The 15,559-nt window shown below is 37.7% G+C and overlaps 2 protein-coding genes and 1 pseudogene across 5 annotated transcripts in view; all 3 read left to right on the top strand.

Moving 5' to 3' along the window:
• The window catches only part of KIF2A (kinesin family member 2A), a 72,061-nt gene that overhangs the window by 28,186 nt on the left and 28,316 nt on the right, over nt 1-15,559 (top strand). For 2 of the 4 annotated variants that reach the window (XM_004275188.3, XM_004275189.3), the window contains exons 2-5: nt 6,113-6,207; nt 6,600-6,719; nt 14,274-14,328; nt 15,309-15,431. In XM_004275188.3, coding sequence (XP_004275236.1) covers nt 6,113-6,207; nt 6,600-6,719; nt 14,274-14,328; nt 15,309-15,431 — 393 coding nt within the window. The remainder of the gene's footprint in view (nt 1-6,112; nt 6,208-6,599; nt 6,720-14,273; nt 14,329-15,308; nt 15,432-15,559) is intronic. The other 2 variants (XM_033437899.2, XM_004275190.3) reach the window with 1 other exon arrangement.
• LOC125960264 (poly(A) polymerase alpha-like) lies at nt 9,357-10,444 on the top strand. The gene is given in 2 exon segments (XM_049707941.1): nt 9,357-9,554; nt 9,557-10,444. Coding segments are annotated over 2 exon segments (1,056 nt in total). The 5' UTR covers nt 9,357-9,371; the 3' UTR covers nt 10,430-10,444.
• LOC101274680 (poly(A) polymerase alpha-like) lies at nt 10,766-14,306 on the top strand (annotated as a pseudogene).

Here is a 15,559-nt window from a genome sequence, read left to right as displayed (position 1 = left end):
TAAAGTGTAGATGTGTGTATGATATAACTTACAATAAAGTCGATGGGGAATCAGAGTCAAAGGACAACAAATTAGGATGGAGTATAAGAATTTTCTCAAATCAGAGAAATAGGATAGTATTTGGAGGGCCACATGGAAAGATTGTCACAGGTTCTAGGGAAAGGTATTTCTAACACTGATTAGAAATATTTCTAACTCTGAGCTTGTAATTCTGTATCTGTAGTTGTCTTAATAACACCAGTGCATGATTGTAATTAACAGCATAGACTCAGGAGAAAGTATATCATTGTTCCACCACTAGTAGCATCATTTTCCCAGTCATCCAGGCTCAGAATTTTCCTATAATACCTATATGTTATTTATCACTAAATCATAATGATTTTTTTCCTTTGAAAAATCTCATATCTGTCCCTTTTTTTATTTTATTAACACCTTTGTTAACAGGTGATTACCATTTGACTTTTGAAAAAATCAAATTGTAAATTTTTACTACAATTAAAAATGAGATATTTGAGTATCTCAACTGAGCCATATATAAAACAAACAAACAAAAACCTTTAAAAGCATATTGGGAAAATTCAGTCTTAGAAATTTTTTTTCAGAGACATCATTTGGTAAAAATAATAAAGCCTCCCATGCTGCATAGGTACTCCAGATATTTCTAGTTACCTGATCCCCTGGCAAAAAGCAAACACTTAACACTTCATTTGTTCATTCAGATCCAGTCTTTTTATTCATTTCTTATTGCTGGAATTTCACACTCATTTCTTTTTTTAACGTCTTTATTGGAGTATAATTGCTTTACAGTGGTGTGTTAGTTTCTGCTTTATAACAAAGTGAATCAGTTATACATATACATATGTTCCCATATCTCTTCCCTCTTGCGTCTCCCTCTCTCCCACCCTCCCTATCCCACCCCTCTAGGTGGTCACAAACCACCTAGCTGATCTCCCTGTACTATGCAGCTGCTTCCCACTAGCGATGTATTTTATGTTTGGTAGTGTATATATGTCCATGCCACTCTCTCACTTTGTCACAGCTTACCCTTCCTCCTCCCCATATCCTCAAGTCTATGCTCTAGTAGGTCTGTGTCTTTATCCCCGTCTTACCCCTAGGTACTTAATGACCTTTTTTTTTTTTTTTAGATTCTATATATATGTGTGTTAGCATATGGTATTTGTTTTTCTCTTTCTGACTTACTTCACTCTGTATGACAGACTCTAGGTCCATCCACCTCAATTTCACAATTTGTATGGAAACACAAAAGACCCCGAATAGCCAAAGCAATCTTGAGAATAAAAAATGGAGCTGGAGGAATCAGGCTCCCTGACTTCAGACTATACTACAAAGCTACAGTAATCAAGACAGTATGGTACTGGCACAAAAACAGAAATATAGACCAATGGAACAGGTTAGAAAGCCCAGAGATAAACCCACGCACATATGGTCACCTTATCTTTGATAAAGGAGGCAAGAATATACAGTGGAGAAAAGACAGCCTCTTCAATAAGTGGTGCTGGGAAAACTGGACAGGTACATGTAAAAGAATGAAATTAGAACACTCCCTAACACCATACACAAAAATAAACTCAAAATGGATTAGAGACCTAAATGTAAGGCCAGACACTATCAAACTCTTAGAGGAAAACATAGGGAGAACTCTCTATGACATAAATCACAGCAAGATCCTTTTTGACCCACCTCCTAGAGAAATGGAAATAAAAACAAAAATAAACAAATGGGACCTAATGAAACTTAAAAGCTTTTGCACAACAAAGGAAACCATAAACAACACACTCATTTCTTGTTGGTTGAGTAAACTGGACTATGGTAGAGATAAGCCAACATTTTCTCAGTCCTGCCCTACTAGATGTCTAGAGCTTCATCTTAACTGGTGGATCAGCTGCTTTTGACTCTCCTGACTTGTGGCTTAATGCTTTCTGGGTGTTTGCATTAGTAATGGAAGTTGTGGAGGTACCATTGTTGAGAAGACTGCTGATACTGGGTGTTATCTCCGTGATTTTCTTTATCCTTTTCCTTACTGATCTCTCTAAGGCTGTCCTTCGAGATTAAAGTCCCTGTGAAATCCTAATCTGTGATCCTAATACAGACATTGTCCCACTGGTCTGCCTCTCCTCACTCACTTAGTATCAGTACACTAAGTCACTTCTCCCTCCTTAGGAATGTTGGAATATTGTGTTAGATGCTTAACAATAAGAATGGTGGTGTTGGTCTTGCCTTTTGAAACATGCATGTGCTTTTCTCTATTCTCATTATTGTGGTAGTTCTGTTGGGAATTGCATGGAGACCTCTATCTGTACTCTTCAACAACCTCAACCACAGCCTCTCCATTTCCTACTGGAAGTTATTCTTTATGGTAGTCCATTGTTCAAATGCATCTTCTTTGGAGTCATTTCCTATTGATGAAATCGTGTCAATGTGTTATATTAAACCACTTCACTTTTCCCAAAACCTTTGTAGCAATAATCTTCTTGTCCCCACTAGTGGGTGTTACTGTTGTGAGGCTGCCAAGGGCGGTGGGGTGGGGGGGGAGTGGCTGTTGGGTCTCAGCCTCACTACTCGTGTTATGGAGATGGTAGCTCCTCTTAGATTGTAATGCTGGATAGCAGGGCAGCTCATGGCTCTCTGGGGTCTACTCTCTGCTTCCATTACCAGTTAAACTCAATCTTTCTCTTGTTCACATCCTGTGGCAATCATAGATACACTGCTTGGATCCCCCTTTGAAAAAAACTTCTTCAGCTTCAGGGAGTACATTTAGCTGACAGCCTCAGCTGTTAATATCTTCAAGGCTCCATAGTTTTTGAGCTGAGGCCTTGTGTTTCCTGGGAAACCTCCAGCTAGTGACTGAGCATGGTGTGAGTACTAGGCCCAGTGTGGCACTCCTCTAATGGTCAGTCTTTGCTCTGGAGCTCCCTGATGGGTTGGCCAAGACTGTCAGATCCGCATCAAGGTCTGAGGCTTTCTTTGCTCAATCCTGCTTTATGTCCCCTTTCTTTCAGAGGTTTCAGATAGGCATCATAGTCTGAAAGTTTTCCATGACCAGTCCTGTTTCCTTCTCCTTTTATCTTTCACAATAAACCTCTTGTCCTCATAGCTGTCTCAACATCTGCTTCCCAGAGGACCCAACTGACATATACTATTTGTACTGGTTATTTACCTGATTTCTGTCCAAATCAAATTTCAGTGAGCATTATCTGATTTCCCTTTTTTTAATCCTCTTCCTTGAATCCTCTCAGTCTTTTCCAGCTCATCGTTTCCCCACCCCCGACACTTGCTTCTCCTCTAAGGTACACTTAATCTGAGTAAATGGCACCGCGAGTTACTCAGTTGCTTTTACATTTGTCTTTCACATTTTAGTCCTTGACCCACTTAGAACTGTTTTGGAGGGAGGGAGAATACTGTGTGAGATAGGGATCAGTCAGTAAAACTGGAGAATTACCATAGTCAGGGATGAACGAGGTCACAGAGGTAATGAGGGGTCAGATCATGTAGGTCTTTGTTATATGACATTAAAAGGCCTTTGGAAGGACTTTGGCTTTTACTCTGTGAGATGGGGAGCCACTGGAAAGTTTTGAGCAAAGGAATAATCTTAGTTTTTACCAGGAATGTTTAGGCTGTTCTATGGAGAATAGGCAGTAGGGCAAATCTGGTAGAAGAGAGAGAGTAGTTGGGAGAGAATTGCAATAATCCAAGATCAAGGCCTTGGTGGCTTACAGCAAGGTGATTTCCGTGGAACTGGTAAGAAATGACAGTATCTGGGGGTAAAACTCGGGCATCATCATTTTATTTTGTAAAAAATCTCCCTAGGAGTTTTTGGTGCACAGTGAGGGTTGAGAGTCTATGCTACAGTTTATGAATTTTTACAGGGGTATTTGGAATTTAAGCCACACAGGCTTCTTCCCCATCAGCTTGATTTAGGAGAGAAGAGAAGCATAGTAATAATAGCAAGTGCTTTTGCATCTGACTGAGGTTCAAATCCGTGTTAGTTATTAGCTGTATAACCATGAGCTTCAGTTTCTTCATTTTAAAAAGGGAGGTAGCCACTTCATAGGTATGTTTGTTATGTTGAATGAACCAATGTAGATTAAATGAGCCAGTCTCTGACATATATGTGCTCACAAAGTAGTAGCTTAAAGAAAGATCTAGTCTATCATGTTGGTAAAAGTATTTTAAACTGATGATGCTCAGTGTTGATAGGGTATGGAGGAATAGGTCCCATTGTTGATGGGAATATAAATGGAGAGCAATTTTCAAATATCTATCAAAATTTCAATCTCCTTAACCCAGTATGCTTCTAGAAATTTTATTTATGAAAACAGTCACACCTATGTACATATACTCAGTGCAGCATCTTGTAATGGCAAACAATTGGAAACAATTTAAATTACTTCTAGTAAAGGAATAAATTATGATGCATTCCTTTTATAGAATGCTATGAAATTGTTAAAATTAATGTTGATCTGTCATGGAAAGGTTGCCAGTACATATTTTAGCTTTTAAAAAAGCACCAGGGCTTCCCTGGTGGCACTGTGGTTAAGAATCTGCCTGCCAATGCAGGGGACATGGGTTCGATCCCTGGTCCGGGAAGATCCCACATGCTGCAGAGCAACTAAGCCCGTGCACCACACCTACTGAGCCTGCGCTCTAGAGCCCACGAGCCACAACTACTGAGCCCATGCACCACAGCTACTGAAGCTCGCATGCCTAGAGCCCGTGCAAGAGAAGCCACTGCAGTGAGAAGCCTGTGCACCGCAATGAAGAGTAGCCCCCGCTCACTGCAACTAGAGAAAGCCCACATGCAGCCACGAAGATCCAACTCAGCCAAAACTAACTAAATAAATAAATAAAATTTATAACAAAACAAACAAAAAACATAAAAAAGCACCAGTATTAAAGCTGAGAGTATGTACTTAAATCTTCAAAGTTTGAATTTTTAACAAGATTATATTTATTTCTTCTTCAAATTTTTATATGAGCCCATATAGAAAAAATATTGATTGACAGTAACTTCATACATAGACAGTAATACTTATAAACTTATTAGTATTCATATTTTCTTTAAAGATACCGTATGCCTTGTTATTACAATAACATTGTTTTATATACTATATATCTGGATTTTAAAAAGATTTTAGAGCTGTAAATTATTCTAAGATAAATTATAGATGCCTCAAAGATTTCATTTAGGAAATACATATGAAAATTCCATACGTTCAGCATTTTATTACATAATATTGAAGATGCAGATATATAACAAATAATTCCCATCCTTACTTGACTAATAATCAAATGGGTGGGTAAGATGAAAACAGATGAAATAAGTGAAAAAATACACATACACACGCAGTACTCATACTCCTGTGTGTGTATATATATATGTATATATATATATCTGTTGATCTGTGTGATGACAAGTGCATGACAGCATGTGCAATAGTATTTTTTGCAATGTTTATAATAGTAAAAAAAGTTGCACAAACCTAACTGACCATCAATAGGTATTAAATAAGTTGTGATAAACATAATGGAATATTATGTAAAAATGTAAAATATTTAAATCTATAGTTATTAACAGGTAAGATCCACAGTCTATTAGGAGAGGGAAAACAAGTTTAATACATAATATATAACATCTTCTCTGTATAGATGGTAAATACTGTAGTCGTCAAAGAAAGTAAGGAGTGGAATGGATTTAGAGAACATTTTTAATTAGTATTTCCCAAACTTTTTGGACTCAGATTCCTTTTCTTAATAATTTTAAAACAATTTGATCAATTGTACAGTATATGATAGTGAAATTTAAAAGTATTTATATCTACGTAGTATTAAAAAATTGCTTCATTAATTTTTGTTCTGTGTTCTTCAGAATCACTGTTGGCTCATAGTGAGTTCCTGGTCTTGACAATTGGCAAATTGATTTATGGTCCCATAGATAAAATTCATTCCCTAATCCTGAGAATCTGTGGAAATCCCTTGTAAGGAAAGTAGTATCATAGTTTTGTAAGTTTGTAAATTATAAAATTGTTTTTGACAGTATTTAGGAATACCATAATTTGTGGCATTTTAAAGTGTATATTTTATTCTCACTTAGGCCGAATACATCAAGCAATGGTAACATCTTTAAATGAAGATAATGAAAGTGTAACTGTTGAATGGATAGAAAATGGAGATACAAAAGGCAAAGAGGTATGATCACTGGGTTGAATTTTATTTCTAGTCTTATAATCAAGATTCTGAATATGAAACAAAACAGAAAACTGTATAGTTTAATATAGTGCATGTATCCTTTATCATTCTTGAAAAACTTTCAAGTGATTAAAAAATTTCACTGATAAAAAGGTAGATTCCTCCTGCATATCTTATGTGATTGGACATATGATCAAGACCACAAAGTACTAACTTAAGAGAGATTCTTTTAAATATATGTGGGTTATAATTCTAGATAATTTAATTTTCAAGGTAATAATGTTCCTTAGGCTGAAATTGTTTAACATTTATTCTCTGTGTATAAATTTATTTGAAAATGAGAGGTTAATTGTCCAAATTCACTCTCAAAATATATGCATTTTATCAAACAGATTGACCTGGAGAGCATCTTTTCACTTAACCCTGACCTTGTACCAGATGAAGAAATTGAGCCCAGTCCAGAGACACCCCCACCTCCAGCATCCTCAGCCAAAGTAAACAAAATTGTAAAGGTTAGTGATGCAAATTCAGAGCAGGGTGTGTGTGTATTTTGGTTTGAAATGGGACTGTGAAGAGTATGTTTAAGTATTTGTTTGCTTTTTTAGAAAAACCTTAATTCTTTCTGCCATCTACATGCGTGTATATACACACATACTTTCAAGGATCGAACAGTTATCTAATTCACAATTATGACGATCATTAGGTAAGATCCTAGAAATTCCATGCTTGATTAGGATTTTTCCTAAGACTAATTGTTTCTTAGGAGACATGGGTCGAAACCATTTGCTTGCTAATAATATTTGTTGAGTGAATACATATGACTTTGATAAAAAAAAAATGAGTTTCTTATTCATAATAAATTCCCATTTTAATAGTCTTTTGAAATAGTAATTCTGCTATTTACATTTATTAAAAAAATGGGAAATGACAGATTGTAGTGTAACTATTTCTGTATTATCTGTGAAGAATAATTTATTTATAAATTTTAAAACCATGCTATGCCCCCTAACAGTTTTATCTTCACAAAAATAAAAGGCATGTGATTTTTATTATTTTAAAAGATAATTCCTCTTCCTCTCTATTGAAATGTCTCTGTGTTAAAACTTTGTATCAGAATACAACTCTTTAAATCAGATAGTCCCTCGCAGTTGTTAAATCTGCAATTCTTTGTGTTCAAAATTCTTACTACATGGACTTCCCTGGTGGCACAGTGGTTAAGAATTCGCCTGCCAATGCAGGGGACATGGGTTCGAAGATCCCACATGCTGTGGGGCAACTAAGCCCTTGCACCACAACTCCTGAGTTTGCGCTCTAGAGCCTGAGAGCCGCAACTACTGAATCCACATGCCACTACTGAAGCCCGCGCACCTAGAGCTTGTGCTCTGAAACAAGAGAAGCCACCACAATGAGAAGCCCACACACCACAACGAAGACTAACCCCCACTTGCTGCAACTAGAGAAAGCCCGGGTGCAGCAACGAAGACTCAATGCAGCCAAAAATAAATAAAATAAAATAATCAAAAGTTCTTACTACATTGTTGATTTTATCTTCTACAAAGATTAATATGACATGACTTTAGCCCTATAGGAACTCACTATCTTGCAGGGAAGACATACATAAGCATCCACATATAATATGATATAAACTCAACAATATCAACAAAACATTGTGCTTTTTAAACCATGCATATGACCATAAGACAGATTTTCAATTTATATAAATTCAACATATTGAGAGTCACTGCTTACAGGTCATTAGTTAGTTACCCCTTGTTAGTGGACTGTTTTTCATACTTGGCTTCACAACCTTGAATGATCATCATAGTTTATCCTTCTTGGAATATAATTAGCAACTTTTGGTGTGCATTAGAATCACCTGGAAATTTTTTAGAATATATTGATTCCTAGACCCACTCGCAGAGGTTCAGTTTTATTTTATCTAAAGGGTGGCCCTGGGATTTCCCTGGTGGCTCAGTGGTTAAGAATCCATCTGCCAATGCAGGGGACACGGGTTCGAGCCCTGGTCCGGGAAGATCCCACATGCTGCGGAGCAGCTAAGCCCATGCACCACAACTACTGAGCCTACGCTCTAGAGCCCATGAGCCACAACTACTGAGCCCATGTGCCACAACTACTGAAGCCCACGTTGCTAGAGCCTATGCTGTACAAGAGAAGCCACCACAATGAGAAGCCCTGCAGCGAAGAGTAGCCCCCACTCTCTGCAGCTAGAGAAAGCCCACCTGTGCACAGCAATGAAGGCCCAATGCAGCCATAAAATAGATAGATAGATAGATAGATAGATAGATAGATAGATAGATAGTTTAAAAAAAAAAAGGGTGGCCCTAGCATCAATATCCTTTTAGCAGTACCCATCTGATTTGAACGTGCAGTTAGCACTGAGACCCACTGCATTATTTGATATTTTTTTCTTAGGTGAATAAAATAAAGTCTTGGTAAATAAATAATAGGACCAAAAACTTGCTGCCCTATCTATGCAGTGTTGAAGTCTTTGAAAGTCTAATGAAACCTTTTAGTAAAAACCGACAGTGTGCATTCCATAGTATTTTGATGTTTCAGTTTAACAATGGGCTGTAAGTTGTCTAAAACTAGTATTTTGTTATTTACCCCTGACATCCAGAGATGAAGTGTATTACATGATTTTGGCAGGATAGCATGATGATTAAAAAACACACACTTTAATAAAATTACTTAATCCTTCTTTGCTTCACTTTCCTCATCTGTGAAACCAGAATAGCAATAATAATGATGTCACAGGGTTGTTGTGAAGATTAAATGGATTAATACATATAAGGTCCTTAGAACAGTGCCTGGCTCGTTTTCATTCCTGAATATTTTGGGGCAGTGGCAGGATACTCATATAAAAACAACTTGAATATTGATGACATTAGTGATAGTTTATCAGAAGATAATTTTAGTTTTTCGTCATTTATTTTTTCCCTTTTTTTCATTTAGTTTTATATTATTGTATGTCTACCCACTTATGTTTAATTAAAGGAAGTTGAGGCCATGTTAGGATGAAGGGGAAGGAGAAGTGCTTAAACATCCCCCCACCCCCCACCCCTGCCTCAGTGGATCTTGCCCAGCATGGCAGCGGTTTCGGGGGGTGGGGTGGGGAGTGACTGGGCGTTGCCACCTCAGGAGATATGCCAGTTCCAGTTACAACGCAGGGATCACTGCAAACACAGCCGCCACAGAAGCACTGTGGCATTACCTCTCCCATCAGCTTAGCAGCCCCCAAGGAGACTGACTCCCTACTTACACAGAAACTGTTTGAGACTCTGAAGCCCTCTAGCGTTTTTGAAGAGGAAGAGGAGCTTTCTTTTTGAAGAGGAAGAGGACTTTAATTTTGGGAAAATTAAATAACCTGGTAAAAGAGTGGATATGAGAAATCAGTGAAAGCAAGACTCTTCCACGATCTGTAGTTGAAAAGGTTGGTGGAAAAATTTTTACATTTGGATCTTATAGATTAGGAGTACATACAGAAGGTGCCGATATTGTTGCATTGTGTGTTGCACCAAGACATGTTGATCGAAGTGACTTTTTCACCTCATTCTATAAGTTGAAATTACAGGAAGAAGTACAAGATTTAAGAGCTGTTGAAGAGGCACTTGTACCAGTTATCAAACTGTGTTTTGATGGGATAGAGATTGATATTTTGTTTGCAAGATTATCACTGCAGACTATTCCAGAAGACTTGGACTTAAGAGATGACAGTCTGCTTAAAAATTTAGATCTAAGATGCATAGGGAGTCTTAACGGTTGCAGGGTAACCGATGAAATTTTGCATCTAGTACCAAACATTGACAACTTCAGGTTAACCCTGAGAGCTATCAAACTGTGGGCCAAATGCCACAACATCTATTCCAATATATTAGGTTTCCTCAGTGGTGTTTCCTGGGCTATGCTAGTAGCAAGAACTTGCCAGCTTTATCCAAATGCAATAGCATCAACTCTTGTACATAAACTTTTCTTGATATTTTCTAAATGGGAATGGCCAAATCCAGTCCTATTGAAACAGCCTGAAGAATGCAGTCTTAATTTGCCTGTATGGGACCCAAGGGTAAATCCCAGTGATAGGTACCATCTTCTGCCTATAATTACACCACCATACCCACAACAGAACTCCACGTACAATGTATGCGTTTCAACACGGATGGTCATGGTTGAGGAATTTAAACAAGATCTTGCTATCACAGATTAAATATTGCTTAGTAAGGCAGAGTGGTCTAAACTTTCTGAAGCTCCAACTTCTTTCAAAAGAACAAGCATTATATTGTACTTTAGCAAGTGTACCAACTGAAAACAACGCCTAAAATGGGTGGACTTGGTGGAATCAAAAATCCAAATCCTGGGTTTCCCTGGTGGCTCAGTGGTTGAGAGTCCACCTGCCAATGCAGGGGACACGGGTTCGTGCCCCGGTCCAGGAAGATCCCACATGCCACGGAGCTGCTAGGCCCGTGAGCCATGACCGCTGAGCCTGCACGTCCGGAGCCTGTGCTCTGCAATGGGAGAGGCCACAACAGTGAGAGGGCCGCGTACCGCCAAAAAAAAAAAAAAAATCTGAATCCTGATTGGAAGTTTGGAGAAGAATGAATTTATTACACTGGCTCATGTGAATCCCCAGTCACTTCCAGCACCCAAAGAAAATCCTGACAAGGAAGAATTTCGCACAATGTGGGTGATTGGGTTAGTGTTGTAAAAAAACAGAAAACTCTGAAAATCTCAGTGTTGGTCTCACCTACGATATTCAGTCTTTATAGGCAAGCAATAAACAGCAAGATGTTTGAGGTGGACATGAAAATTGCTGCAATGCATGTAAGAAGAAAGCAACTCCATCAACTACTGCCTAATCATGTGCTTCAGAAAAAGAAAAAGTGTTCAACAAAAGGTGTCTGGTTGACACCTCTGAATGACAGCAGGCTTGACTTGTCTGTGGACAGTGATAACAGCATGTCTGTGCCTTCACCTACCAGTGCTATGAAGACCAGTACATTGAACAGTTCTGGCAGTTCTCAGGGCAGAAACAGTCCTGCTCCAGTTGTAACAGCAGCATCTATGACCAACATACAGGCTACTGAAGTTTCTGTGCCACAGGTAAATGCCCATGAAAACTCAGGGGGTACATCAAGTGAAAGCATTCCTCAGACTGCCACACAGCCAGCCATTTCTTCACCACCAAAGCCTACGGTCTCCAGAGTTGTTTCTTCAACACGTCTGATAAACCCACCACCAAGACCTTCAGAAAATGCAGCAACAAAGACACCTAATCCTATAGTAGGAGTCAAAAGGACATTCTCATCTCATAAAGAAGAGAGTCCCAAGAAAACCAAAACAGAAGAGGATGAGACAAGTGAAGATGCTGTCTTGCTTTGAGTGGGCATGATAAAACAGAAACAAAGGAGGAACTTGATACAGAGACAAGTACAACTCAATCAGAAACCATTCAGATTGGGCTTCCCTGGTGGCGCAGTGCTTAAGAATCTGCCTGCCAATGCAGGGGACACCGATTCGAGCCCTGGTCTGGGAAGATCCCACATGCGCAGAGCAACTAAGCCCGTGCGCCACAACTACTGAGCCTGCGCTGTAGAGCCCACGAGCCGCAACTACTAAAGCCTGTGCACCTAGAGCCCATGCTCCGCAACAAGAGAAGCCACCGCAATGAGAAGCCCACGCACTGCAATGAAGAGTAGCCCCCACTCACTGCAACTAGAGAAAGCCTGTGCACAACAACAAAGACCCAACGCAGCCAAAAATAAAAAATAAATTTATTAAAAAAAAAAAAGGAAACCATTCAGACAGCGGCTTCTCTGTTGGCCTCTCAGAAAACATCCAGTACAGACCTTTCTGATAGGCCTGCTCTCCCTGCAAATCCTATTTCTGTTATCAGGAATTCAATAAAACTGAGACTGAATCGGTAAAAACAACCTCAGGGGCCCATAAACAATATCTGCCAACTCAACCTGTTGTCTTCAAATGCTAAGAAAGGAGAATGGAGGGTACAAGACTAGACATGACTGAAAATGGATTTAGGTTTTTTTTGTGACCTCCCTTACTGGACTAATCAGCACTTGATCGGAAGTCCAGGTTAGTATGTGAAGCCGGGAGTACTGTGATAATTGTGTTAGCAACAGTTGCATTAACTATTTCAAAAAATTACTGCCTTTAAAAAAAAAAAAACCTCAAGCTGTGTTTGTATTCATAATTGACATGTGGACTGGGTTTATGTTTGCTGCATTGTTTGGAAAATTTGCAATACAAGCTGGCATAAGAATTCCTTATTCTGATGATGCACTTTTATGTATTTTTTTTTATTAGAAAGTAGAACTAATTTTAGATTTTAAGCTTGATAGATTTTCATTTTTTCCTGAAGAATTTCCTTTACCATTAGTTTTCAAATTGGATGCCATTGTGCAGTGGTGTACTGTTGTACTTCAGAGAAAGGATAAGAGTACATCTAGTTCAGTCCCTATGAGGTAGCTGTAACCTTTAAAAATGAAATGTCAACTCTAGGGTATATATTTGACATTGAAAGAATAATTAGGAGATACTTCGTTTTGATGGGGTCATGATTAAGAAATGCTATATTGGTTTTGTTTATAGAATTGTTTAGAGTGCATCCAAATCAGCGATCAGCCAGCGAATATTTTTCTTTGAGCTTGTTAAAGCTCCACATTCTTTTGCCTTCAGTATCTTGTCTTTGAAACAAAGGTTTTGCTCCCTCCCCGTTCTTTTTCTTTTCCCCTTTTTGCTTGTATGCATAAGGTAGGACTTCTTTCATAAAAAACGAAATGCCAGTATTTTCTTAAGCCATGATGTGAAAGCAGTGACCCTGTGGCCACATGGCACAGAACACTAACTTTTGGTCCCATGGCTGAAATTTTAGGGTGACTAAAAATAATGCCTGTGAAACATGATATCTATCTTGGATGGCCATTTGATCTCTAAATATGAGGAATTTTGTACGCTCCACAAAACTCCTGTCTATAGTAAAGTTGATTTTCAATTTTAAACATGTGGGCAAAAAGGCATTTTCTCCAAGAATTTTAAACAAATTTTGATTTTTAAATGGTTGACTAAAATTTGTCAGTAAATTTTACATGTAGAAACGTTTAAAAATCATTTCTAGCAAGCACTTGACATCTAGTCAGCTCTCTACTCCTTTTTTCATTTTGTTTTATCCTGTCAATAAATAATTCCACATAAGTAAGCAGCAGTGCATTCATCTTTACAGAATATGAGGGATGCCAGATGTTGATAAGCTTAGTTATTCTTTCTTAATCTGGACAAAGCAAACCCAACAGATTTTTCTGATGAGCATGTTTTATGAATCCTCTATTGTGTTCCATTCTATCACACGTACATTTTTCATGTTAAACTGTAATTACTTAAACTCTTCCCCTATCCTTCTAAATTAACTTTCCAAAGTTGGAGTGTAGTCTTTTCCCCCTTAGACTATGCATTAATTGAGGCTTTCTTTTCACCATACTTTGTAATGTCTAGTATACAGTACTTCTACGTCCCATATCTTTGCTCTGCACAGTCACCTTGCCTTTCCTCCTACCACCTAAGAAGAAAAGATGGTCAGACTAACAGGTGAAGTCTACAAGGTGTCTGTGTGTTCTGTGTAGCTTCAGAGTTAGATTGAAATTGCCAGGTACAGACTTAGTCTTGTCATTTTGTTCACACATTGGGGAAAAAGAATTCAGTTTATTAAGCATTTCATGTAACCGCACCCAAGTTTTGCCAAGCTGGGAACTTGGACCTTTTCTGTGTAGTGACTTTTTAATTCTAGTTTTCATAACCTGGAGATCAGACTGTTGGTTTCGCATGATGTACGTAGTGTCTCATGACTAGAGTTTGCTTTGTGTTATAGTATCTGTACTTGTATTTTTCAAGAGCTATTTTGTGAGTGGATGATGTATTTCTCCATTGAAACCACAATAAAAAAAACAGCAAAAAATAAATAAATAAAGGAAGCTGATTATGATAGACATATATATGAGGAGTAAAGAGAGAAAGTAAAATGAACATTTTCTTTTCTATAGAATCGACGGACTGTGGCTTCTATTAAGAATGATCCTCCTCCAAGAGATAATAGAGGTAAAAATTTACCTATTAATTTTGCCTATTGCCCTGACAAGGTAAATCAAAAGTAAATATTACCCTTGATGTTGTTATTCATTTAAACGTTACATGGCTAATTTTAAGATTGATATCGTCTTGATTTCCCAGCACAATAATGTCAGTGATATAAAAAAAATGATTTATAAAGGTATGTGATGAATGTGAAACTCCGTGATATATGCCATTTTGAGGCATCTTATTTACCCAATAATTTTTCAGATTTGAGGAGAGTATTATGAGAAAGAAAGGAATGGGGTAGTAGTTAATTGATTCACAAGGGTAAGTTTAGTCATTGTGATATTTTTACATTATTTTCTGGCTAACAAACTTTCAAAAAATGTCATGGGTAACTTTGAAGACAAGTCGAACAGGTATCAATTGCAGTTAATTTCAGATCTCTCATATGTTTTCAGCTAGGTGATATAAAGCACAGTTAATTTCTTTTCTACTATTCAGCAGTACAGAATGGTCCTTTCTCATAGTGATGTTTCCTCTGTATGTATGGATGCTGAGGCAGGACAGGTGTAGGTATTAGAGGAAAGATTGGAGGTAGAGGGAAAGTCCTGCACTTTCAGCACTATTCTTTGAGTCTTGTGAACATTTATATTTCTTTGTAAAATGTGATATTTATATTTAACTTAATACTGCTTTTTCCACTTTTGTAACATCCACAGTGGGAAATTCTCTGTTGAGGATTTGCATATTTGACAAGCAAAGAGTGGGATTTAGAACAAAAGGAGGGTTGCAGGACTTTTATGTTTTTACTTGCTGTATTTCTGAATTGTGTAAGTTTTTCAAAATGAGAATGCGTATAAAATCTGTATTTTGCACACTTTTTAAAAATTACTATTTAAAATCAAGCTTGGCTTGGTTTTTTATAAATTATTCAGATTGAGTTTTATTTATTGAACAGAATTGATTATTACATATATTTTGAAATTTTGTTTCACTTTCAGTGGTTGGTTCTGCACGCGCGCGGCCTAGTCAACTTCCTGAACAGTCTTCCTCTGCACAACAGAATGGTAGTGTTTCAGATATATCTCCAGTTCAAGCTGCAAAAAAGGAATTTGGACCCCCTTGTATGTAAATCATGTATCAAGGATTCAGTCATTTTAGGCATACATGTATTTTCTCTTGGTCAACTTTATAAGTCCCCAAATTACAAACTTAATTGCAGATTTTATTTTTACCATTGTGGAAAAATTTT

The sequence above is a fragment of the Orcinus orca genome, chromosome 3, assembly GCF_937001465.1.
Source record: "Orcinus orca chromosome 3, mOrcOrc1.1, whole genome shotgun sequence".
Lineage (NCBI taxonomy): Eukaryota > Metazoa > Chordata > Mammalia > Artiodactyla > Delphinidae > Orcinus > Orcinus orca.
The sequence above is the reverse complement of the archived record's forward strand: the minus strand, read 5'-3'. Positions and strand labels throughout refer to the sequence as shown.